Below are 27,882 nucleotides of genomic sequence, written 5' to 3'. Positions count from 1 at the left end.
CACCAAGGCGCCTAATTCCTTTTGTGGACTTGCCCCCAAAGGATTTGCCCCATGAGTCAGAGGCAGGAATTCCTGGTTTATAATTCAATGTTTATTTCAGAGTATCACCTTGGTTTTCATATCCTGACTGCCTGAAATCCCCCCACAATTTTAAATGGACACATCCTTCATCTTCATTTCCTGTCTGAAACTATTGTGCCATGTTACTGTGCACAGTTAAACACATGCCAGGTCCCCCTTTGGAGCTGGCTATGTTGTGCTGGCAATGCGAAGCAATTCTTTTACCACTAAGAATTTACAAAATACTTTTGGGATCACTTGAGTAAGATGAGAAAGTAGCTGAGAAAACCCTCAGAAATTTCTCAGAATAGATTTAAATTGTACAGGTTTCTGTCTCAGAGGGTACATTCTGAGGTTGAACAAATAGGCAGCTAAAAGTACACTGCGTCCTGACCGAGGCTGCCAGTCCTCATGTACCTCTAGCACAGAATCAAACAAACAAACAAACACACACATCTAAGAGGTAACAGGGGAGGAGGAGATATGAAGTCAGAATGTACCGCTGAGGTAAATTTGACACAATACCAATTAGTATTTGGCGAAGTGGCTATCTCATTGTTAAGATATTTCCTTCAATATGTTTTCAGAAACTGGGACCATTAAATAACTTAGAAAGATTGCCAGCTCTGATTTCAGGAAGGAAACCTCCTCCCAGTTCCTCTCTAAGTAATTCATTTCTTTTGCAAATACTTCCTATGGATGGCATTTAAGATACAAATTTCTGAAACAGAGGAGAAAGAGGGAAGCAACCCCCAACCCAAAACCTTGGCTTCATTTCTAGATGACCTAAAAGTCCAACACATTCAGGTTCGAGGTACTCTGGACTGCAAATCAGTCAGAACCTCTACTGCAATTGGGCCTTTATACAATTCAAATAATTCAAACTTTAACTGATTGTTTTTCTAATGCACCACCTTTCTTGACATAATACACTTTCAATGCCTCTGTGTAACACAACACTTATTGTCAGTACACAGTGTTTACTAAAGCTGTGAGCTCAATTCTGTAATAGTCTCTCAGTGAAGATGAAGCAAAGTTCCTAAATTTCCATGCTTGATTATATTTATTCTGACAGAAACTATGTAGGGGCAAATGCGCAAGAGCAGGGCTAGCACTCATTAAAATGATTTGCTTCATCTTTCTTTTCCACAGTGCAGTACTTTGTTTTGCCTGTGACTGCACTTCAGTGCAGAATGGAATACATTAACAGAGTTTATCTGAAGAGTGAAACCCACGTTGTTATTTGAATTTAGAGAGTGAAAAGGACAGCAGGATCTGATGTTGAGCCTCCAGCATCACTACTGAAACAAAAAGGTTGCGTGTCCTCCTGTTTCTGAAAAAATAGCTCTTAGCAAAACACTACTGTCTCTGCTGTGGTGCCCTTTGTCCCACACTTCTGGAGTACCTATTACTTCCTAAACAGAGTCAAATTCTACAATGTTTTTGACAGGTCACTATACCTAAGTAATCCATCTGGCATTTCATGTGATTAAGATGCCAGCTGACCAGCCTAGCTCCTGAAGGCCTCCTTCACTCACAAATTAAGGGAGCAGCAGATCAAAAGCAACTTCACCTCTGAGCCAAATACTACAATATTTGGCTATAAAGAAGCAGAACAGCTGGGGAGGAAGTTTAAGCCACTTGATCACTTTATAAGGAGCATTTTCCTTTTCATGAGTAGGATCAACAACTCATTTGGACCAAACCTTTGAGGTACATCATGGTTAAGCATTACATGAAAATAAGCTACAGAAAAAAAACAGTTGCAAGAAACTGATGACAGAAATCACCTTAGTAGCTCCCTGCCTCTTCTGTACTCATCTATGTTGCCTGAAAAAGTGCTCAGAGGCAAATAGGGGAGATGGAAAATCTATAAAGAAATTTATCCGTCCAGTTCAACTTTACGTCACTTATCTGGAGAGTTTAAAAGAGGGATGGTGCTGCTTTCAGTCACAGGCTTTATTGGGAACAGAAGTGGGAATTTAAGAAGCAGAATGTAGGGATCTGGTTTTTTTGCTGTGTCCTTTAAAGCACTAATAATTCAAAAAAGGAATAGTTACTATGTTAATTACATGAACAGTATCTTAGGGGGGATAACATCACAGATGTGAATTGAGTAAGGCTATTTCTAGGAAAACTCAAGTAAGATGTGCAAGTGTTACAAAGCTGACTTTTCTTTGGGGTGTTTCTGAAAATGGAATTAGTTTTAGAGTAACTAGTTTTGTTACTTTCCTGGTGTTAACAGCAGTTTGTACAGGCAACACAAAAAAACCATTGCCCTCAGCTGGCATTCTTCTGTCTTGAATCTAACATTACTTATAGATTGTCTGGTTTAGCAAGCTTTCATAGCCCCACTAATTATGATGAAAGTGATTTACATGGTGTAGTCAGTGTATTTTCACTGAACTAGCCTCATTATATTTCCATGGAGAGATTTTTTTACTCAATTTTGGCCACAGTAAAAGAAAAAAAATTTTTCATAAAACTTTAGTCTTTCATCCAATGTCCATTATAAATTATGTAGGGTGTGGAAAAAAAAGGACAAAAACTCCTCCCTAAACCTACAGCATATGTCTATCACAGCCACTCTTGACCATTTTTCCTTTTGTGTCGGACAGGGACAAACTTTCTTCTGCGTGACTCTCCAAGGAAGCCCTGGTGTAACCCAGAGGAGGGTTCAGCTCAATTTATTTTTAGAAAATTGAGAGCAAAGAATAAAAACAAACCTTTAAACTAAGAGAGACAATGATACTATAAACCCTGCTGGCCTGTTAATATATGTCTGTTTATTGTAACACAATCTGTGACCTTCAGTGCACTGCCAGTGTCTGTAAATAATACAATGGGCTACTTTTTTATCCCATAGGGATGTGAGTGCTGATGGAGCCTTTCAAAACTCAAATGGATGCCATAAGCTGACGTAGACTGTGCTATTGTGATTCTTATTTATGAGTTGCTCTCTCTTTTTTTCTTTTTAAGTACAGTTCCAAAGTCACAAAGTGGATGGCAGAGAGAACACCCTGTCTGCCTGGTCTGAGGTTGGATTAGTTAGCTTATCTAACATTCATAAAAGTACTCCTGAAATGTATGTTCCCTGCCTCTTAGATCTCTTGAGAGCAGAGTAACAGCTCATTCAAGACATTTATTCTTTAAAAAAAAAAAAAAAAATCCCTATTTTTTCACTGGCTTCCCAGCCATTTAAAACTGTTCACCACCTACAGAACCTTCACAAAACTCGTAATTGTTTAGCTGAGATCCTCCATATATGGATGGTACTATTCTCACCTCTTGGTTAGAGCAGCATAACTGCAACATAGCTATGTACTCTGAGGTAAAAAAAATTGCTTGCCTTTAAAATTTCTTACAAGGTCTTGGTTTTCACCACTAGCCCTTAGAGTCATCCCACTTGCTACACCAGTAGATGCAAATGAACCCAGAAGGAAACAGTCACAGACAGTGAATAGAAGTGACTTCTGCCCACGTTCAGGTGATCTGCCATTCCTCCTTAGTTTAACTCTTCATTTCACATCTTAGGAAGGACCTCGCTTCTCTGGATATTCCAATCACAGAATGTACATGTGTGCATATGAGCAGGCACGCCCCAAGGAGATTCACTGGCACTAAACACTCTGTAGATTTTACAGATGGAACTCGAACAACATCTCTGTCCCCAGCAATATATTAATCAGCTTAGCAGGTTTACTTAGGCAAATCTTGAGTGCCTCAGGTCCATCAGGAACCTGAAGCAAGCAGCAACCATCCCCAACCTTGTACCATTCTGTTAGCATGAATATGTGTGGCACATATACCAAATTGTGCAGATATTCAACACAAATTCTTGGAAATTCAGTATTTGTCATCTACCTCCTGCAGCAGCACTACCAAATCCAGTCAGTTCCATGGACTTCTAAAGCTGACCATTCTACAAATGTCATACTGAAAGCCTGACTAGTAAGAATATATATGAAAGGATTGCCCAGTAGCTATCCAGTAAAGGTTCTGAACAACAAATAAACAATTAAAAAGTAGCAACACTTGAACACTATCTCACTAGATACACAATAACTTCAATCCAATTTCCCTATATTTAACTGCTTACATAAAATGTATACTTACAGAATGCCTGTTTTCCACAGAATCTGCAAAATAAAATACAATGTATAAATTATGAAATCGCACATTGCAACGTGGTAAGTTCTATGTTCCAGAAAATTAGACTTCTATGTTTAATCTAACTTTTGTTCACCATGCAATGATGTAAAATTGCTGCCTACAATAAAGGTTCAAGCTCTGGTCCTAAGAAGTATCCAAGCACTAGCCTAATTCAAGTACATGGCTAGGACCAGACATTTCAAAGACCATGTTGAACAGTACATGTTTGACAGCTTCCCTGATTATGGTTTAGAGCAGAAGTCTCTACTGAGAGCACAAGCTGTTACTGGACAAAAAAGAGTCTTCCTTTTAGAGGCAAGTTCTCATGAACATTATACTTCCTCTTCCAATTCCTTGCCAGGAAAATAACGTACTGCAGAAATCCGGTATAGGATACAATTTTCAGAGCCAAATAGGATCCTGCAAAGACACCTGAAATTTTTATTAATAAAAAGTTGCTTGTTCCCAATGAAAGCCTGGAAGCCAGTAGGCTCTTTCCATTTAGGATGGATTAGTAAACTTTAAGATTAGGTCTTTGTTTTGTTTTGTTTTTTTAAAAAAAGTGGATTTAGCTATTCAGAAGTTTCACAGAATACCTTCAAATACTAAAGCATAAATATTTCTTTGCGCTCTGAAAGTAAGACAATTTAGAGACACGAGGAAATTAACTCCTCTTTTAGAAGAGGACTTTAAGTCTTGTTAAAAGTACTCTTTTGTATGGTCTGTTAAGACATTTCACACGTGACAAAACTGAGTGCTGAATCTCAAAGGGGATTTTCTTGAAAAGTATATCAAATTCAGTGGACAGTGGTTGTGTCAAGGAAATTCATCTAATGCTCAAAGCAGAGGGTTTGGACTAGGTCTCTGGATTAATCTTGCCAGTATTTTTTCTATAAACATGGGATAGTCTATGAATCTATGTTTCTTCTAAGTATGCATTTTTTAAATAGCAAATAACAACATCAGTCCTCCCATAGGCAGAACACTTATGTAAATTTTGAAAAGTTCTCTGAAATCATTAAATGAAGGATATTATGAAGAGTATTACTACCATAAATAGACCTTAATAAAGGTCTTTTAGAAACTCCCTTGCCAGCCAGCAGAAGTAATGAAGAAACTGGACACAGGTGAACCTAACTTTGCAGATAACAGTGCTGCAATTTCTGAAACACAGAGAGACTACATGACTGTCACTAGCACTGTACACTATGAGTTTTCTCCAAGACAATTCTACCCAGAACTTTTAGCCTAAGAAAGGATTAAAAACTGAGGTGACTACAGCACCTTATACCAGCGCATAAAATTGATCCCAGTGTTTGGCAAGATTGGTCCCTATATGTTTAGCCAGTTTGAGAAGAAACAAAATAAAAAGTTACATGGGAAACACAAAAAAGCTTTTTGTGTCCTGAGAGCTGACAGAAGTGAACAAAACCACTGCTGACCCAGTGCTACATCAAAGCTTGACTTTAAGCGAACAAAACTATATGGAAGGTTTATGACGTGAGGTATTAACAAGCTGTAGTTTAGTCCTCTGTCACAATGTATTGTACTTACAGGAAGGAGGAAATGAGAAATTTTGTATAAATTCCAAACTTCAAACAACGGGATGTTTGCTACCCCAAAGCTACTAGGTCACAATAACAGATATCCCGTCTCCTTGTTATCTGTCACCCAGACTCAAAACAGCGTGGCTTTCTAGCCACACTCGGCAGTGCTTGGTTAACGGTTGGACTTGATGATCTTAAAGGTCTTTTCCAACCAAAACAAATCTATGATTCTTAGTATCATATCTCTGATATCTATAAAGTAGAATTTTCTACTTTACAGGGATAGAAATGTGTTTGGGTTAGTGGTTAGACACTGTTTAATTTAGGGTTAAATACGCTACCTTGCTTTGCTAACAACTATACCTTTGAAGAAGAGCCGAAGGACTGATAAAAAGCATGCTTTGCTAAAAAGTATCCTTGAAGAAGAGCTGAAAAACTGATAAAAAGGAAACATCCTGCCCCAGAAGGCACGGAGAGCTGAGTGATTGCCAGAGAGGCATGAAGCCAACAAAAATCGACAGTAACTAGGGGAAAGGTAAAGGTGGCTGGGGGAGTTTGCAACCACCCACCCAATTAACGGACAATGCGAATTACCCCCACATGCTCAAGGAGCATGGTGCTAATTTAAATATGCTTGATCAATAGTAGATGATGTGGTAATTACTAATCAATTAGTGTAAATTTAGGCAGGTTTTTCTAATCCAGTCACAAGATAAATATGTTGTAGATTCTGTGTGAAGTGTGCTATCTTTGTGGAATTACCACCTAGCACCCATCTCTGTGTAGACATGAAATAAATAAAATATGTCTGCTCTGTGCTGTATATTGGTGCACTGCACACTGGATAAATGATCTCATTTTTGGGACAATATCTCTACCAGGAGAATGTTGTAATCTGTGCCCTTTGAAAGTGCTCCTGGAAGGCTATATGATTTCTAAAAGGTACTAATCGGGTAAGCCAGCGTGTAGCTTCTAATGAAAGCACAAAGATATGGTGCTTTTGCTGATTCTTTGCTACGTCAATCTTTTCACAACCTTTTTATTTCATTCCTGTTAAAAATATGAACTGTTTTTTTTTCTTGAAACACACTGATTTTACTGTGATGAGAGAGAACAGAGAGATTTTCAAATGACACCTGGCTTTCCCTTACTAACAAAACCAGGGAAATGAGATATACTGGATTCTAGTCATATAAAGAAAAATTGGTCAAGCTTCCATGGCAGGGCAAACAAGAAGCTGCATATTTCATGAAAGGAATCAGAGCTGAAGGTCTGGTGCTAGTGACTTCTAAAAGATTCCCAAGTCTAATAAAGGTAGGTGTTCTTACAAATTTCTGATAGATTTAAACTCTTGCTATTGCTTTTAGTTGATGGGGGTTTAAATTCAAAGAACACATCTTTACAAAGGAATACGTTAATGGCAGGAATTTAAGACACTGTCATCCCCCCACCTACTCTACCCTGTCTCGTTGCTAGAGGTTATGGAGAGGCGAATATATGCCTAAACAGTTGCAATTCACAATCCATCTCAAACCCATCTCCACCACTGATGAAAGCTAAGATGCTAGATTATCAACTGAAGATGCCGATCTGCAGACACACACTACATTCTGGCAAGCCTTTTATTGGAGCAGTAACTTCTAAAAGAATCTTGGCAGACAGTTTGGGAACAGATCTTACACAGGGGCATGCATGCAATTCAGCTTTGCATTTTAGGTTCAAGCAAGGTCAGAAGCTCCCTGCATATTTGTGTCTTACTGAAGCCATCTGGCTTTGCCTAATTTTTGGCTGAAGCTATTTTAAGCATTTGGCTCTGGAATCAATGTCTCTCAGATCCAGGCTTTGGTCTAGAATATGTCTGGAAACCTAAAGATTTAAAGAGTCTTGATTTTGGAGAAAGGAAAGGTTTTTTGCATGATTTTGGACTGCATGCAACTAGCATATGCTCATAAGGCCTGCGTTTTGAATAACATAACGAATCCCCAGACCCTGTGAGTTTTCTCCATACTGGAAAAGGCGTTCAGTGGGAAATTCTGGCTAAGTACAGAGGTGTTAAGCCTGAGGCTCAGTAGCAGGAAAGTATTTGAGCAGATTTCCTGATTGCTAGAACTGATTTCTAATAGTTTGTTCCAAACCACTGAATGCAATGGGGATTGCTCATGATTCTTTCCACTGGGATATATTTATTTTTCCATAGTGCATTGTTGGTTGCAATAGGATTCTTAGAATTTCCTGTCTCACCACTGCAGTTGCTTCCAAGTGACCAATTCATTTTTCCAGACTTAGCAGCATAAAGGCTGGCTCTGCATTTTGTTCACTAGATTTCCATTTTCCTGATAAGAAATTAAGAATAGTTATCTTGCAATAAGCCACTATAAGTTCGATTCAGTGCACGTCAAGATCAGTGCAAAGCCTATCCCAGGCTACTGTGAGCTTTGGATCCGATACAGAGCAAAGGCAGAGTTCACTGAAGGAGCGAGAATGTACTAAAACATTGTCTTCCACAAGAAATGCCCTGAAAAAATGTAAGGAAATTGTGAACTGGAGTTGGCTCTAGTCTTCTCAGGAATATGAACAGAACTGTGCTACCCCAAGAACTGGAACCAATGTTGAGGGAAGGGGTGGAGCTGAGATAAAGAACTAGAATGGAGATGCTTGAACTTCCTGCCCCTACTGCCTCTTGGGAAGATGAAAGGTGTGATGGAAGTAAATCATGCATCTAAAAGAGCCTCCACCCACCCAGCTGAATTTACTGTCTGACACATCCTGATGCCTCCCTCAGGAAGAGCATCAGCTGGCAGCCTAGCCTGTTGGGACTCCTGCACCCGCAAAGCAGGCAGCAGGGCCACAGTCATTTCATCACTCTTGGCAGTCTGTTGATCTAGACAATTGTCTGTTTTGCTTAAGTCTCAGACTGTCTCAGTTCTTTCTGAAGAACAAGCAACAGCTCTGGAACTGGGCTGGGTATTCCTGACTCCCAATAAATATACTTTGACCTTTTCATAGAGCAACTAAAAAAAGGAGTATTTTAAGGAAATTAGTTCATCCTAATAGGTGTGAAGGACTTAGACAAAGGTCTTATTGACCTGACTGGTACCATTCCCCAAATTGCCATTTGGATGAAAGGTTTGATTTAAAGCGGAGGCTTGAAGCTTAAGGCATTTTCTGTAAGATAATAAAGTAACAGCCCATTGCTCTAGAAAAGGTTTTACACCAATACCTGGGTGAACTTCCTGAACATCAAATCTTTTTTCTCTGAATTAAACTAACCTTTCAATAACAATGCAAGGACAACTTCATCTCTTTGAGTTGCTTTCACAGACAATGCTAGCATCCTCCTTAAACCTCTCATTATATCAGAGGAAATCTAGCATCCAACTAAAGAGACTGACATTCTCTATCTACAGTACTATTATTTGACTTTCAATCAAAATACACCTGACTAGACTTGAATTTTGCAAATGACCTGCTTTTCCTACTGTTAACAGGCTAACTGTAGTTAACCACATGCAGGTCTTTTGCAACTGAAAAGTGCATTTGACAGTTTGTTTCTCAGATTCCTGTCTAACATAATGCCTCTTTAGGCCTGGTACTCAGAATAAGGAAAGCAGCACAGCAGATAGGATGGGAAGTCTTACCACAGTCTGATGGAGACAGTGAAATGACAGTAACAGGAGGTAACATAGCCAATACCAGGAAAACAAAAATAAAGATAATAATGGCAGATGTTCAGCATACTGCCAAAGGGCTGGGGCTTGGGAAAGGTTAGAGCACTACCTGCACTATGGATTCATGATTTGGGATAAGGACAAGCAATAGCTGTAGAACCCAAAATACAAGAGAAGTTGGTTACTGATATGGCATCTGCCTTAATGGGGACAGCAGTGAAAGCCATCAGAAAAATGAGGAAAAATATTGTAGCTCAGTCACAAAGAATTGCATCAGACATAACTACTGACAGCTCTTCAGCTTCCTCTCTAGTGGACACAATTTGTGAAATGCACAGACAACTCCTTGAAAAGACAAAATTGCTCATGAAGCACTCAACTCTAGTTAAATAAACCCCAACCACAATAGTTACCACCAAACAATAATAAAATGTTACATAGGTCTTAGGTGTTAAATCTGTCAAATTGGGTAGCTGACACCAACTCCCAAAATAACATAATTTCCTCAGAGGACACATTTGTCTGAACCATTAGCTTCCTGAAGGAGACTGTGCTCTTGGGCATTTGCTCAAAAATCTCAAAGAATATTCAAATGTAGTGAAGATCATAATGGTAAACCAACTTCTGCATCCACTAGTAATGCTCAGCATCTTTCACAACTGGCCTTTAATATACTTATGTTAATATATATTAAAGTACTTAAGAAGATAGATCTATTTCCTCGGAATCCTCCACTGCATTTATACTTTGCCACCTTGCAATCACACAGCCTATCAAAAAACAAAGTAACTGTCACATTTAAATGGACTGTAACTTAGCTATCCAAAGCAACTGCATAGCTATGTGATGCACTGCTTATCTATTTGAAACACTTTTCCTGTGTATCAGTCAGGAAAAACAGACGTGATTAAAACAATAAACTGTTACTATGTTTCCAAGAATAACTGAAACTGTAGAATGTTATGCATAAGAGAGCAGGTGGACTGCAAGATTATGGGCAGTTGGCATATCATCTGGCTAATACAGCTCAGTCTTTCAATCATACCTCATTTTATTGCAGTTCCCAGCTTTATGGCAAGTACAGTCTTATAAGTGCTTTGAATTATTGTACCGATCTTGAGTTTATGCTACAACTCAGAAAACATCCTTCTAGTATATAACACTTTGTTATGTCAAAAATAGGAATGGTGAAAGGTGTAGTAATGAGCTTCACACCTCGGCAGAAAGCAAGCAAGGGGTTACACAATCAGCTTCTGCAGCTTGTTACAGGTCCAATTCACACGCAGTGGAAAATGTTTCAGAACATGAGTGGCCTTTGGATTCAGCCCCAAAACGAGCTGCTTTTTTTCTCATGATGCTGCCAGGCGATCCTACATGAAGTGCCTAGCCCTGTTCTTTAGCTTAAAGGATGTTCTGCTTTTCACTGCAAGGCTGTGAAAAATGAGTACAACACATTGGGCTTGGTGCTGAGCCCAGAGTCAGGATTCTGAAATTCTGTTCCCAGTGTTGTCACTTTCTGAACACATTGTCTTAAACAAATGACCTAATCTCTCTGTTTATTCAGCTGTAAAATGGAGATAAAAATTGCCTTATAAGTCCTCACAAGGGAAAATTAAGTAATATTTTCTAAAGTACTTGGAGACCCTCACATGAAAGATTCCCTAGAAACAGAACACTGTGTCAGAGCAGGCAGGGAAATCCCTTATAAAATAGAAAAAAAAGCAAATTAAAACACAACAATCAAGAATTATAAGTGGCACACTACAAACCCAGTTAATAACATGGATGGGGACAAAACCCGAACAGTTTACAACCCTAGTATTTACAAATCTAGACTTCCTAACACAAAGAGAGGAAAGGAAATCCTTTCTGATGTAGTCTCTGATAAATTATGAAGAAATGCTTTTAACCTACTATCTCTGAAGTTATTACTGCTAGAACATTTACAGACAGTAATTGCCCGTAAGCTGCTAATGCCCGCATACAAAAGTCTGTGTTACAGGAGGTGGAAGGGTAGAGTGGCTGGCACACAGATTCCAAGACAATTTTTGATGGTGCTTTAAACAAACAACCCACCCTACTGAAGTGGTCATATTGCTTTAAAGGTTTTGAGAGTTTGTTGTTGGAGGCTTTATCAATATTTGCTGAGGTTATATCCAAAACCAGTGTAATACTTTATAACACATGGCAAACATGCTCAACTAAGAGGAAAAGTGTTGTTCGTGAGCAGTTTCACATAACACAATATATCATCCTAATCCCTAACAGGGCATGTTCAGCTCCAGATTCACATCCAGATGTATGGCCAATCTACTTAGCAGATACAGTGCAAATGGGCTGATGAAGTAGATGTTACAAATATTAATCTCACTGCATTAAATACCAATGGTTTATGAGAAACCATGAAGGTGTTATATAATCTGTCAACACCTGTGCTTTCATAGCTGCCATTTGGTATGTTCCTATGTGACTTAGATGTGTTTTTATGGCATTTATCTCCTAAACTATTCAGTCACAAATTTATCCCTAATCTCTACACAAATGCTTCCTTTATGTATTTAATTTTTTCACTAGCTTACTTACCATTATTAGCTTTTCTGATTTCACTATAAACTGTTTCAGTCCCCTTCTGTACAGGAGCTGGAAAATGTATTGGCACAGAATCAATTTCTTTTCTTTTTTTTGTTTTGTTTGCCGTATGAAAAGCTCCTTAAACAAACAGAACACACTGTTTTACTTTCAGAGGAAGTAGTTACACAAGCAGCAATGATCCTGTGGAGTCTATACGAAAAAGCAACTACACCCCCTCCCGCAAACCCAGACTGTAAGGTTCTGAGAGAGAGATGTCTCTCCCTCCATATAAAAATGATGATGAAAATAGGCTTCCCTTTCTAAATTTGACTTTAACATTCTAATAATCTTCTCAAGTTAAATTGATGCTGGTTTATTTTTACAGAGACATCTACCACTAGAGAAGAGTTTCTCTGAATCGCTGTGAAGAGCTTCTTTGATTTGTTCTAAGGATTTAGGGATTCTAGACCTGAGGATATCTATCATTTGGAAGACTAACTACACCCCCTTTTGGCAACTAGCCTGATTAAATCATATGGGCACAAAAATAATCTAATTTGCTGTTCTTTGTGAGATGTCTCAGAAGAGTATTTGCAGATTTCACGCTGCACAGCTTCTATTCAGGTGCTATCTGGGAAAGGTCTCCTTTCAATTCCTCAGCATGGCAGACTCTTCCATTAGTGCACTGAGATCAGTGGACATAGCAGGAGTGAAGGCTAAGAAAACTTGTGGAAAGATAGAAAGTAAGGAGAAAAAGCGGACAGAGAAGATTTGCGCCTCCAAGGACACAGCTGGGATACAAATGCAATATTAGTCTCAGACACATACATTTCAGACCCTTAGGTTTACAAATAAGCCCCTGTAAACCTCTGCTCTTGTATGAGATGGAAAGCAAAGAGCTCTTCCTTTTTTTGCTATCTGACATCTGGGAAAGAAAACCTATCTTCAGAGTTCTGATACCAAACTACAGGTGCTTACCCCAGTAGGGAAGGGGCAGAGCCTTGTCTAAAGGCCTCAAAATAACAAGAACTCAGTTTCTCTATGATCAGAGTAAACACAGCTCTGGGTAGTAGGAGATTAGAATAATTTCCTTGGTTTCTTGCATGGTTGTAGATTAAGAATCCCTGGGTAACCACAGGAAAGTAAAATGTTCCAGAACTCTGCATTTAAAACCACTCTCTTAATTTAGTATAAAAGCCTATGCAGGCAGGGTCTAGGAGCTTGCTGTTCAAGGATCTCAAAGCATTTTAGAAACATTCATTCACTTCAATGAAACTGAGTCTCTTAGAAAACCTCAGAAATCTATCACTATCACCTTCAATTTCTGTGGACCTTCAATAAACCAAAAAGTTAGATTTTTCTAGTTAAAGTTAAAAAAAATAAAAAATAATACAGTTGTTCCCTCTCTGCAAGAAAATGTAAAAAAAAAAAAAATCACATTTCTGGATGCAGAGTCCTGTATTTTAGCTATAAAAAACATTTAAAGAACTCAGACACATTGATGTGCAGCTAGACTCAGAATCAGGACTGTTACTGTTCTGCATTGCTCTGAAGAACCTAAGTGTCTCTGGCACCACATTCTAATTTCCCAAAGCTAATTTCATTGTTTTTAATTCTATTAAGCATCCTCTAAATGTTGGGAGCTAACACATCAGAATTGAGTTGCAAAACTGCTGTTAATTTTAATGACAGTAGGAGTTTCACTTCACCGAGTGCCTAATCACAGCTTTCAAACTTGCAGTTTTGGCATGAACTTTCTTTGCAAAATAGTCTGAAGATCTTGAAGTGCATTTTGTATGTTTATGGACTATTGCTTAAAGGATCAATTCAATTTCTAGTGAAGTAAGAAGTAATCTTCTCAGAATTTTAATGAGAGGTAGCTCATCTTGTTTGGAACACTTTTTTATTTTTTTAGCAGATTACAGTCCTAAATCTAATCCTGTTGATTCTGTGGAAAGACTTGGTGGCAGGCATTTCCTTAGCTTGCTTTTTTTTTTTTTCTTTTCAGACCCATTTCATTAAATTGTGATATAGTGCCACTGCCCATGTTGTTTTCTTTGTTAATCTTCCAAAAGTCATCTCAACACTGAAAACATGTGCTAGGAAAAATTACAAAATGTCAAATCATTTTGTTCCCACTAACTTTATAATGGTGCCACCCTGCAGATAACTAGCCAGCTATAAAGTAAAAGGAGCATGTTCTTACTGAGCCATGATTAGCAGTTTCTCCCTTCCCACTTTAAGGATATTTCCTAATCGTACTTTAGCACTGGCCTTTTTTTTTGCGCGGATTAACAATAAAGGATCTAAATCACTTTGCCATCTTTTTTCACAACTAAGCTTTAGAAAAGAGAAGCACTATATTTTTGTCAAGCATATAATCTCCATAAGCAATTTAATCATTCTCTAGAATTACCACCTCTTTAAATACCAAATTAACATTCTGCTATGACTACCCCAAATAAGAGCTGGACTGTGTAGCCCCAGCTCTACTTCATATTTGTCTAGCCTCTTCACCCCTACTTAAAAAAGTAGGTATCAAGTTATTCCCATGTGGAAGTTTTAAAATAAAGCAGTGAAACTTCGCTTCTAGCAAGCTTACCACTATCAGCAACACTGTAACGAACCCTGGTTTTTGGTCCTTAGCAGAAGCATAGTACATATAAAATTCTTGATGCACTAGTCTATTTGCCATTATACTGTGTTAAAAATTATTTCAGAAATGACCAGCTAGTGCTGGAAAAACAGGGTGAAACAACTGTTTTAAAATGTAAGTAGTTCTTTACTGTCAAATACAAGATGTACATCCTTCTACAATTATCTACAGTTATATAAACTTGTTTTGAGGTGGCATTCAGTTATTCCTGATTGCCAAAACTGACACAAAGGCTACTGTTACAGCTGAGATACTGCAGTATTTATTGCAGTAGTCTTTCACAATACACAAAATATGATCCTCCTGCTCCTAAGATGAACATTAGTTTTGACATTGACAACAGTGGCAGGAGGAACAAATGATAAGGAAGAGAAATTAATTTGAATTTAGTCCTGAGACATCAAAGAAATCTGGAGTTCCTCAGAAGGCAGGAGGAACTAGACTATATGTGCAGCCTGCTGAATGAGTTATGCATGCCCAGAGAGAAGGTAAGCGTGATATTCTTTGTCTTCATTCAGAAAACAGGTGGAATCAAAAGAGGTGCAATAGGGATTTGGAGTTAGGTGATAATTTGAAAGGTCCGTTCCCTAACAAGGGCTGGTCATAACCCACAGGCAGACATGAAAGAATATTGTGATTTGAAATAAAATTTGTACAATAACATCAATGTGGCAGAAGTATCGGTGGCAGTTCTATGGCTGAATTATTTTTGTGGGTGTACATGATTATTACAAGGGTATATAAAAGAAACTCGGCTTTGCTTCTCTTTTCCCAAGAATAAACCTAATCCTGTTCTCATTGTGATAGGCAGTCCAGAGCTGAAAGAATTAATCTTGCAACTTGGTTTCAGACAACTCCTTCCATTTAAGCAGCATCCTCAAGATGCTCTGAAAGATTAACACATTAAATGCAGTGCAGTTGCTATTTACATAACCAAAGCATGCATTTGCTAAGCATTCACTTGTGTCCTGGGTGCAACAAAAGAAATAGATTAGGGAGCTATCATATCTCAATATACTTGAAGCACAGTCCAGTCTTATAGAATCAATTGACTTTCCGTATGTCATACATAGGTCTGTCACATGAGACAGCATTCAGTTAAAATAATCTGATCTCTCATACACACTATCTTTTAAATATTATTTTGCAGTTTGCAGTTTAATGGGGTTCAGTTTACATAGCATGGATACTATCTTATTACTCAGCGTGGTATACTGGAATAGTGTTATATATCAGGAATGGGATGCAAAGGCTATTTTTAGAGATGCTGATCTTGCATTTAATAGGGCTTTTAATTTAAATAACCATGCGCTAACATATCTTTACCATTCTACACCATTGTATTGTGTAGTGCACGCTCAGAAACAGTTGGAACAATTAAGTATTAGCCCTGTTCTGAAAAAGAATACAGCTATGATATCTCAGTGCAGAATTTAGCAGACATGGATAAATAGCGTGCTTAGAACACAGGGAAAACTCTATGATGAATGATACCAGCAAGTGAAAACCGAGAAAGAATAGGACGCTTGGCTGTTCCAGGAGGGCTTTGCAGCCAAGCCTGAAGAGTGAGCATTTTGGACCAGACATCTGTGTTACTAACTAAACAATTGTGTCTTTGGTCTCTGAAGTGAGTGGTCCTTCCTACCAGGAAAAAGCAAATTTGTCCATTTCTTCCTCAGATTGCTTCTCATTCAGCTAAAGCAAAGAAGCTAGAGCATAGCATAATTGTCTTTCATGGTTTTTATTCACTCTCAGCTACTTGAAACTTTTTGTAAATTTCTGAAAGATTTAACAGCTTTCAACACAAGGGCATAATGATATCACAGTTCTCAGAAGACACAGCATGACTGAAGTGTGTATGTGGGTGTCGAGACTAAACTTCAGTGAATATTTCTCCTTCACGTTGCACAGACAGGTACCTTAGCTTCATGCTATGAGGTCTGTCTACTGTTACCATAGAACTAATGGTAGGAGGCCAAAGTTACCTGGCCATCAATTTCTCATTTATCTGTTTAATGTGCCACAAAATCCGGGATGGTCTCCAGGCCACTCCAGACTGAGAGACTAAATCTATGCTGGTCTCTCTTCTCTGTCACAAGGGAATTACAGCTTTGACCCTTCAACTAGTTCCTTGATAAAGGAGGAAATTCCACTGCTTTCTGTTCTATTACTCTGCCCTGTGACCAACCTCAAATGGCTCTCAGTGAATTTGGACTCTTTAACACGAAGATTCACAGCAGGTTGCCTTCTGCTCAGAGCCTCAGCTCCAGCTGGGAGCCCTGCTCTGCACAGACCTCAAGTGGATGGGAAGGGCAAGTGCACAAGTGGATCTCAGGGGAAGAAGGGCTACAATGAACAACAGTATGGTTGCCGCAACATCATCTAGATTAAGGAGCGCTACTGTCACAAAACTGCACACAAAACACAACCTGCTCTTACATTCACAGGTGCCAATATCAGCCCAGTGTCAGGGACTACCAACATGCCCAGAGTTGCTCCCAAAACATAACCATAGAGGCCAGACAGTTTATTACCTCTGTGAGGATCAAGCGTTGATACTTCAACTTCAGTGTACTCCACCTCAGCACTCTCAAGGTCAGGTCCTGCCCCAAAAATATCAAGAAGATGTTTCTTTGTAGGAGTGCATGCTTCATTTGAGCTGTGGACCTGATCCTGCTGCCACTGAAATTAATGGACAAGTCCTCATTGACTTTGATAGGTGCAGGATCAGGCCCTACTTATGGCACATGTAAAGTATGCTGCTAAGAGTTGTAAGGTCAACCCATTCCTAAGGGTCATCACAATCTGAAAGGCAGTAGACCAACTCAAGCCAGATTTCTGAAACTGTGGGATGTGCAAATTGTGCCTAAAAATCTTTCTTTCAATTTAACACTTTCAAAAGTGGCACAACACAAGTGGAGCAGGGAATTATCTGAGATTCTCCTATATTCCTGCTCCAGCTGCAGCTCCTCTCTCTTCTATTTCTCTCTCTGCCATTACTTTTTCCTCCTTTTCTATGGCCGCTATGGCAGGACACTTTCCTCACATTTAAAGCCTTCTCTAAGTTTTTCATGGCCTCTCTCATCACCCCTCATGCTCTCCATTTCTGCTTTTCCAATAAGCAATTTCAGCACTTTTATGTTGCCCTTCAAGCTCTCCATAGACCATCTACAATGGCAACCCATCTTCCTCCTCAAAATGCTTCTCTGCCACAATGCCCAAAGAAAGCCTGACAATAATTAGACACCCGATTTACTAAGACTACTGGCTGACAAGTACTGGTTGCCTGAGTGCTACAGACACAAGAAACAGCTGTTGCTTTCTACTCTGTCTTTTCCTTAGGGTAGTGATGGTTTTCTACTAGATTTCTGTAAAAGTTGGAAGGAACCACAACAGTCATCCAGACTGGAATCCTGCAGAACTATTTGTGGATTTTTTTAGAACAGAAATTTCAGAAAGATCTAGTGATTAGAACAGCAAAGTTTTGGAGCAGCCTTCCAATAGCATTGGTGAGAGAAGAGAGAAAGAAAAAAAACCAAACAGCTGAACAAAACAAAAACAGTGTTTAAGGTGGCATATTAGTCAATAACTAAGTTTAAATGACATGCTTCCTACAATAGCAGTGATTCTGAATGATCAATACAGCCTCATGTTCCTATGGTTCTGCTGTCTGTATGTTTGTTTTGCATGAGCATGTCTCTCCAGTTCTAATTTGAATTATTCAGGCTTCAATGGAATAACTTCCATGCACCAACTATAAACTCCTTCCTTTCGCTTGCTGAAGTAAAAGCTATTGCCACACAAATGCAGAGTAGATACTCTTATTTTTTAGAGGTATGTGAATAATAGACTTATTTTTCACATCTGGTAGAGACACCTGCAGTAGCCTAGCTGGTTTTAATGACGCTGCTCAATCCACAGTAGGTAAGTATTGAACCCATTTATTTCTGGCACACAGGCAAATCATTAGACCAGAGCCCATTTCATCTGAAACAGGTAGGATACAATAGAAAAAACAAGAGTCATTGAGCTAGAGTTTCCAAACATTGTTTCCAAGTTTTCATGTGAAATTAACTTAGTGCAGCTCCTTTCTCTTAGTTTTGTGGTACAATGCTGCCCTGCACACTCAGAACTGCATCAAAGAATTATTGATTAGAAATTCCTGCCACCTGTGTTGCATACAGGGTTATGCAGGGGTCTAGTTCCATGCTCTGGATTAATTTTAGCTTAACTTTGATCTTTAGTTACACTAGATGCCTTTCCAACTATCTTTCAACTAACTCATGGTCCAGCAGACAACCAAGTCAAAATGTACTACAAGCCATCAGAAATTGCATCTAACCCATGAGAATACTTTCACATCAATATGAAACAAAAAAAAAAAATCGGACAAAGTATGCTTTCAGATGACAATACCCACATATTTAAGTACTATTCTTTGAGTAAATATCTTAAAAACACCAGTTTTGAAGAATACAATATACCAGATGATACAGTACTTCATGACACATTTTAATGAATGTATATATAACCCACATGGTGTCTCAAGATATTTGGCAGGTTGTTTTATTCAGATTTCATAGCAGATTATTTTTAGGTTTAATGCTTAAATATTTCAAGATCTACAGAAATGAAGGAAGGACAGAGAAGTAAAGAAGCAGAAGTCTGTAGAAAATATTTTTTTTTAAATTTCTGAATATTTGTTGTATAGAACTTAGAATTTTGAGTTTAAGTTGCATTTTTATACCACGCTTCATTAGATGGCCTGGAATCCAGCACAACTAATTATACTTCATAATGTAGTTGGTAAATGGGTCCTATCATTGCCATTTTGCCCATGAGGAAGAAGAACTAAGCTCAGTAAAGTGTCTTTCCCACTATAAAACAGAAAAAGGAAAGGACGGGACCTATCTAATTCTGATTGCTACCATTACAAAACATCACAAATTTCAATCATAAAAGAATTTTAAAATCTATTGTTTAAGTATGAAATTACCTTTACTCTCATCTGTTGATTTCATGTGATTTTCACTATCTTCAATGTAACCTGATCCTAAAATATTAAAGCAAAAGTTGAGCTGACAAAATATTTATTATAGCCAATCAAATAAATGAGCTATACAACTGTAGCTCCTATTGTCATTACATTTATTTACATATGAGAAATTCTACTTTTGGGTTCACACCTAAGACATTCATATAACACAGGTGGGAAGAATGTGGCTCTTTAAATGATCAGCTAAAAAACAGCTGAGGAGTAACTTTGTTTATACCAGGTGCTCTAAACAACATGTCCACCTGTCTTTGTAAAGTGCATTGAGATCCTGGAACGAAAGGTGGCCAGTCATGGCAAGTTAATATTGCTATACTGTGGTGACATCACAGGACCATTTGCCACAATTGAAATTTCCTCTCTGAAGTGATTTTCTTGCAGCTGTGTCAAAACTGTCAAAAACAGAAAGTAATTTTCTTTTACCATGATTTCTCCATCTGTAATATTGTTAACTGATTGCCTGGCAGAAGTGTCTGAGCAGACTTACAAACCAATCTTTGTATAAGACTTGCTCATAAAAAAACTGTACAAAGACAAAATGAGAGAAGATCCTTGGGAGAATGTTATTGGTATTCCTCTGTATTCCCAAAACACTGGGCCCTATCCAAACAACCACCATGTAAGCCCAAAACTTTAAATAAATGTTTAATTAAGCCAACTTACTAATAGTTTTACAGCAAAATATCCTACCTGAATAGTAGTCTCCATCATTGTGCTGTCTTGTCAGTTTTTCACTTGTCAAGTTTGTAGCCAAGGCAGAACTGAAAAGCAAACCAATAAAAGTTGATGTAATTATCCAAAACCAGTCAATAAAACAACAACATGATGATATGTGATCAGTCATTGTCTATGCTGACTACCACACATTCTTAACTATTGAAGCTAATGAAAATATAGCCTTTGTCTTAAAGAGAAGCACGAACAAACATTAAGGTCAAAATTGTTCCCTCTTGCATTACTTTTCTTTAAGAACTCTGTATTTTTAATTCCATATCTAAATGCATTCACATGCAGGCCTGACATTCTTCTATTTCTCTTAGCTGGCCTTTTTTTCCTATTTTTAGACTGTTTCCTCATCCTGTTGTTGTGTTAGCAGGTGGTACGTGAAGCATAACCATCTATTGTCTGCAGGTGTGTGCCATAATAAACTATATTCATATGGTGGAAGGCCTCCAGCCCTTAAAACAGAAATACTTCACCATTACCATAAAGCAAGCCATCTTACCCAGACATCTCCATGGGTCGTCCTTTAGCTTGACAGAAAAAAAAATAAAGGCATCTATTAACAGATTGTACAAGTAAAAGAATTTAAAAATAATAATCAAAACAAAAATATAGTGATTATCTACCCAAGTCAGAATAATTTCTCTCCGCTATCACAAAATTAATTCCATAGTGTCTTACATCCTGTTTATCACCCAAGTCCCTTAAATGCCTCTATCACAGCGAACATAAGATCCCAGCCCCCAGACTTTAGCCTGGCCAATTTAAGCAGTCTGGGACATCCAGATACTCCCAATTTTCCAAAATATTTTGCAATGTACCACATATCACAAAATAAGGCAGATTTACTTATTTTCTGAAAGAACAAGATCTGAAAGAATACCTTAATGATAAAAGACAAATCCCTAAGTGAAATTGTATTACATTGTAAGGAGAAGAAAAAACAACCCCACAACCTAATAATCTTAAATTTTTTTCACGAGGACTAGAGAAGTACCTCAGTTACACTTGAGTTGGGACCCCAAATCAAATTGTCATAGCTGTATAAGGGATCAAAAGATTCCTCAGGCCCTGTCTGCCTCTACATTACATGGGACTCAATTCCAGACCTAGGATTGCATCAGAACAGTGCAATTCTGGCCTATCTCCAATAACCTTTGCTTCACTAATGCCTTGCCAGCACCATTAGTTAAATGCTCCCATTCTGCCCAATATACTTGGAAAACTTCAGCACACTTGCAGCTTAATTTGAGCCACCCACCATTTTTAAGTAGATTTTTAGTTTTTTTAAAATTGTATTTAGCCATCTCTTGAAGCCTCACCCCCACAAGCCTTTGCTCCTGAAACAAATGCAAGTTTAACTGTAATACATTCGTCACCAAAGAAATAGAAGGGAACCATTCATTACCCTTTTTCTTCTTAGACAAAAACCACCATAAAGTGAGAGTTACTGCTCCTGCGATAGGTATTAGGACAAATGCAGCAATGACACCTTTCTGCCAAGACGCTAAGATGACTGGAAATAAGAAAGACATGTTTAAGAGAGTATGTACAGTGATGGGTCATCATTACCAACTTCTGCAGTTCCTGACCTTTCATTTTACTATAAATTGGCCTTCTTACACACTGGGGAAGAACTTTAAGGAGGCTTGCATGCAAAGTTCACCAGTGAGCCTCTCCTTTGTGTCCAAAAACTCAGTACAACAATGGGTTGCTTTTAGCTTGCACCTGGCTCCTTTGGCTGTCGAGCATCCCTTAAACTTTTCTGTGTAACTTAGACAATCTCTGTTTATAAATGGATCTCTCTGTTTAACTTCTGACAATGATGGAACAAAACCAAGTAAGGTTGTTATACTTAGTAACATCCCAGATAACATGACCTCACCTGTCATGACACAGTACGTAGCTTATCATAAAAGTTAGCTTACCACTGATGGTTATTGGATGACTTTTCACATCCACATTAGCTCGATTAGAAGCCATGCAGTAATATGTCCCTGTGTCCTGGCTGTTCATTGCCTCCTTGCGCCACATGACTCTGTCCGCATTTTCACTTTTTTCAAACAGAAGAACTTCACGATCAGTTTTTCGAAAAATCCTGAAGTGGATTGGCCAAGATCCTTCTTTCACAGAGCAGAGAAAAGCAGTGTCACTGCCATCTTCTACTTCTCCATACGGAATACTGCCCAAACTGGCGTTCCTGATTGGTACTACAGAAGAATGTACAAAGAAAACAAGTATTAAAACTGTTAGGAATAACTTTGATAAAATATTGTATTGTGGAAATACTTGCTTTAATGTTTAGTTAAAGAGAGACTGAATGCAAAATATTAATCTTTCTGAACAGTCTCTGCCAGAAAGCATCCTCTAGTAAATATTTCTACACATCCAGAAATAGAGAGGGCAATATAAAGAAACAAAGCAGACACAGAAGAAAACTATACCCATTCCACAGAAGTCAGTCAGCCTCTTTTCTTAAAATCATTTGAATGCCCCTCAGGCCCCAACCTACAAATTATTTAATTTTCAGAAATTATATGCTCAGCAGTTTGACAGTGTAAATAATTATAGTTCAATTTACGTAGCTATGCTTTCATAGTTATTTAGACTTATGCTATTTTATGCTAACTGTATTGTATCTTTCTCATAACATTTCATATACAATAGTGACTATCAGCAGATAATGGATCAAGTTCTTCAAAGGCATAAGCAAGTCCCAAATTCTAATGGTTACAGAATATAGCAAATGCAATGAGACAAGTTTGTATTTGAACAAGTTGTAAGAATATGCATAGCCAAAGTACAGTTTTTAAGTTTCCTGTTTTACAAATTAAGTATATTGGCATATACAGAGCTAGTGTAGGAGCAGATGAGGATCAGCACTTGCAATTACCTGGGGAAAAAATGTACAGACATTCTGTGATGCAAGGCATGTAGAATGTTAGCAGCTTCACAAAGTGTTTGGGATACGAAGCATCTGTTTTGCTAAAAACGCTAAACAAATTTTCTCTGAATACATTATACATGTGTTTGGGGCAGGGTCATATATAACACAAGGCAGATGTAAAGGAGGAGTCATTAAGGCGATACTGGTACAGAAGCAGGAGGAGGAAACCAAATCTGGTATGAAAAGATGCTAGTCATGAAAGCTGTATTTGTATTCGATAGGAAGCAGATTTAGATATAAGACATGGGTTACTACAATTGATTCTATGATAGAGAGGATTGCTTTATAAAACATAAGGTTTTTTTCAGATCTGGTACAGACAGAAAGGAGAGAATACAGAGACTTTGAAGTCACCACCTCAGGAGCAGTGGGCTGCAGAAGGTTGGCTCACCAGACTCCAAAACATGACTTTCTGTTCAGAACTTCTGAACAGTGTCACAATACATCCTGAACCACCACTCTAACAGGTGGGATACATTAGTTCCAGGAAAGAAATACCCATTTGTTAATGGACTAAGATTATGCTTTGTATTTGTTTATTTGCCATTCGTTATTCAAATTATCTTGACTTCAAATCTCATTGGATAAATCTCTTCAGAGTTTTATCATTCAGCTTCTGTCTAGTGTTAGCAAAGCATATCCTGGTGGAACTGATGAACTTAAGGTGCAATCCTACTTCTATAGCCTAGGCAAAGACCTGTTTGGGGGCTCAGAGAGTGGAGAGCATGTCCTTCAACTGTGCAATAATCCAACCGAGTCAGAAGAAACGCAACAATTCTGGATGTATCTGTTCTAGTCATATACAACTCAATGTCAAAACTCAGAGAGAAACCAGCCTGTTAACAAGAAGTTTATCTTATTAAAACCAACACAATTTGGGTTCAAGCCGGGACACAAACCCAAAAACTCCTTGGTAGGGAGAAATACTCTCTTCTTTTCAATACATCAGAAACAGACTTCTGCTCTGATCCTGGACTACTTTGCTGTAATCAGGTTAGGTAAATCTAAAATACTGCTGATACATTCAAGAAAAGTAGCAAGGAGCCAAGGATACGGGTTAAAATGGCTCTACAAGTGGATCCTCCATCACCAATTTCCTTACTTACAGTCCCAAAGAACTCTGTTTTTTTCCAGTAGCTGTATGCAGTTGCTATCTGGTCAAATGACATCGACATAGGTGTCAACAACATGCATAGGATACACAGCTTGCTTATCTTTCACCACATACTGTCAAACCTCTACCAAAATGGTATAATTTTTTGACAACATCAGACTGATGAAACCGACCAACTCTGAAACAAGTAAGGCAGAGGTGACACTACTGAGCAGACAAATATTTTCAAGATGTTACCGGAAAATTAGTATTTCCTTTAATAAAAGATCAATACCTAAAATTAGTCAGTTCCTTCTGTAGATTATGAATATTCTCAAGTCCCCCAGGAGCAGCAGCACAATCAATGCTTTATTTCCTCTTGGGTAGGAGATTATTATTCTGCTTACCTCATTCACTATTAAAGATGAACCCCAACAAGACAGTATCTGTCAACACAAAGCCTGCAATTGTTAGGGACCTTCATCTAGTGCAGAAGGCTTCAGTTTGCCTCCTCAAACAGATACTCTGTTCTCTACAATTGTTTATCTTAAATTTTCAAATTAAATTCAAGGTCCAATCCATATCTTGGGTACAGAATCCAAGAAACTTCCTTAAGCCCTATAACAAAACCTATTCTTAACAAGTAAGTTCTTTGGGCACACAGGGAACTGCTTGTAATGGGGACAGAACATATCTAAAACAGTGACAGAATTTTCTTGAGCCAAACCTTTGAACCACTAGGATCTAAACCAGGAACTGTCACATGAAACCTCACTACCATCTGCTCTGAGTGCACCAAACAAATCTACAGAAACACGGTATACTGAATAAAAAGTCCTACCAAAACTAAACACTCTCTTACACACGTAATAACAGGGAAAACCACACGCACATGTTTTGAGAGTTATCAGTTCTGACACTGGTCTTATGTGGCCTACTACAGAATTATTATTTATTTCAGTTTCTCTTCGTATCTGCCAATAGCACAGTTGCAAGTCACAGCTTTTTCACTTGCATTCCCCTTCTTGGAGTGCTGTTAAGATTCCCAGTGTATATCAGATCTCATGCTTTTTTTTTCTGGGGACTTCCAATTCATCTTCTTTTTAAAGCTTCAACTACCAACTTCCCTCATGGGCAGAGGAATTTTCCCTTTCTACTTCACACATATTTGTAGATCAGAGAATTTGCTTGTATACAGTAACTCCTAGTTGCTAATAAGCATAATAATAGACTGACTTTTAGAGTGACTTAGCTCCTGCAGCTTATGGTATCGAACATATGCTCAGTGCCCCTGAAAACTGCAACTAATAACGGAGGGATTTATTAAAACTGCAGATTTACCTCTTTTACCAGGAATCTAGCTAGCTCAATTATTTTAGTGAGTAAAATCACAGACTAATTCAAATATCATTATGTATACATTTAATCCAGTCCTATGAAAAATCAAATATGAAGAAAATGGATCTGGTCCTGAAATTTTTAATCATTAGTTTTACTAAAACAGCTTCTATAAGATTTAGAGTCAGATCTGTTTTTAACATTAAAATAAATTCAATTGTAGTTAACTTGATTTGGATTACTATCAGGATTTTTACTTTAGTGAAAAATAATCTGTGATACAGATCTCCAACTATTTTTAATTCAAGTGAGTAAAAATTTATAAACATTTCACATCCATTTTGCTTAGTCCATCATTTGCTGCTACAGTTTTGAAAATAAAAACAAGACATTAGACAAGAAGAAGAAATAAGCAGACTTACCTATTACTGTGATGTTTAGAATATTGCTAGCTTTCATACCACTGGAGTGATTATTTCTAGCATCACATTTATATCCTCTTTTGTCATTTTGTCTAATATTTTCATCCAAGAACGTAGCATATGTGTCATTAATTACTATTTTCTTAACTTCATTTCCTTTGTAGAATGTGAATGTTATTGGTGGTGTTCCCATCGCCGAACGACAGATTAACTGTAGAGGTTTCCCTAACACCACTTCTGGTAAACCACCAACAATGGAAAGAGTTGGCTTGGAGACTGGAGCTAAAACAGGAATAAAAGAAAAAAATGTTGCAAATTACACTGCATAAGGCCACAAGAGACAATATTATTTTATAGAAAACATATACAATATTTAGCTAATTTGCACACACAGTCTATACTGAGAAGCTCTTCCTCATTGATAGAATGGAAGCAGGAGGTGACTTGAACAAAGCAAAAACATAGATAAAAAAATTACATGAGTTAGAATAAAATAGCATACCAGTAGAATGTAAAGGAAAACAAAAAAGGGATCAGTGACCCAGCTGTGGATCATCCAAATTCCAGAACTAGCTCTGACCCAAGAAGTAAGTCTGTGGAGCAAAAATACATGCAAGTAATACATTGCATGTATTACCTGCAGCACGTAATCAGGGACCTCTGTTTCTGCAGCACAGTGAGCCACAACCCAGTTAACCCCCCTTCGTAGACTTGAGAAGCAAATGTGCTTGTTCCATGAGAGGGAAGGAAATTGGGGTGTTTATAATTAGTGTGCTGGTGAGGGGGTTGAAATGATAGCAAAAAAAATGGCTTTTCTGGAGTAGAGCTATCCAGATGCCCTCTGGCTCTCATGGCTTTCTGCCTGGAGCGTCAGGGGGAGGGATTCAGTGCAGACACTGACAAAGTTTCTGATCAAACTGCTGAGTGAAAGGTTTGCAGAACATTCCCAGCTCCTGTAAATAGTAATGAATGAGAGTTTATTTGGCACCTAGCAGAATCAAGGGAACAGAAGGAAGACATGCTAACTTCCTTCTCCTAGGGCCAGCCCTGGAAAAGTCTGACTTGATTAGATCATGACAGGCCAAATCCTCTACAGCTAAAGATTATAAGCACATCTCACAGAAATTAATACTGCAAGAACTAATAGACACTTTGCTAGTTCACAGACTAGAGACTCATTCTGTAAACAGATGTGCTTATTTATAAGCTTACAGTTTTGATTTTTTTCCCCCACTATTGGGTTCTAAGCCTCTGTATCAACTCACCATAAACATTTATCCTTACAGGTTTGCTCGTCTTGACTATTCCTTTTACTTCAGCTTTACAGATATAGGATCCAGTATCACTCACATTAACTTTCATTGTTAAGTTTCTAGAATTTTTCAACCAGATGTCTCCATTTGAACTTCTCCGTAATATAGAGAAGTTAGCTTTCCGAAAACCACTAATGCTGCAACTCAAAGTTAATTCTTTATTTTCATCCAGCTTACTTGCAGAAGCAGCCAATATTGGTGCAGGGAATAACTCTGCAAGACAGAAAGAGAATTAATTTGTTCAAATCAAGTCTAAAAGAATATGACTACCTATCTCAAAGTATACAGAATGAAGGACATACTGAAAGTTTACAATCAGGGAAAAAAAACAATAATGTT

The 27,882-nt window shown here is 38.1% G+C and overlaps 1 protein-coding gene across 6 annotated transcripts in view; it reads right to left on the bottom strand.

The window, feature by feature from the left end:
* Nucleotides 1-27,882, bottom strand: part of PECAM1 (platelet and endothelial cell adhesion molecule 1) — a 34,709-nt gene that overhangs the window by 2,313 nt on the left and 4,514 nt on the right. The window contains exons 6-15 of one of the 6 annotated variants that reach the window (XM_054846905.1): nt 27,496-27,756; nt 26,231-26,512; nt 22,359-22,640; nt 21,839-21,946; nt 20,933-20,960; nt 20,398-20,468; nt 19,651-19,707; nt 17,189-17,257; nt 12,011-12,136; nt 4,177-4,199 (exon numbers count right to left, since the gene is read on the bottom strand). In XM_054846905.1, coding sequence (XP_054702880.1) covers nt 4,177-4,199; nt 12,011-12,136; nt 17,189-17,257; nt 19,651-19,707; nt 20,398-20,468; nt 20,933-20,960; nt 21,839-21,946; nt 22,359-22,640; nt 26,231-26,512; nt 27,496-27,756 — 1,307 coding nt within the window. The remainder of the gene's footprint in view (nt 1-4,176; nt 4,200-12,010; nt 12,137-17,188; nt 17,258-19,650; nt 19,708-20,397; nt 20,469-20,932; nt 20,961-21,838; nt 21,947-22,358; nt 22,641-26,230; nt 26,513-27,495; nt 27,757-27,882) is intronic. The other 5 variants (XM_054846906.1, XM_054846907.1, XM_054846909.1 and 2 more) reach the window with 5 other exon arrangements.

The sequence above is a fragment of the Grus americana genome, chromosome 18, assembly GCF_028858705.1.
Source record: "Grus americana isolate bGruAme1 chromosome 18, bGruAme1.mat, whole genome shotgun sequence".
NCBI lineage: Eukaryota > Metazoa > Chordata > Aves > Gruiformes > Gruidae > Grus > Grus americana.
Note: the sequence above shows the minus strand (reverse complement) of the source record. Positions and strands in the feature narration are given on the sequence as shown.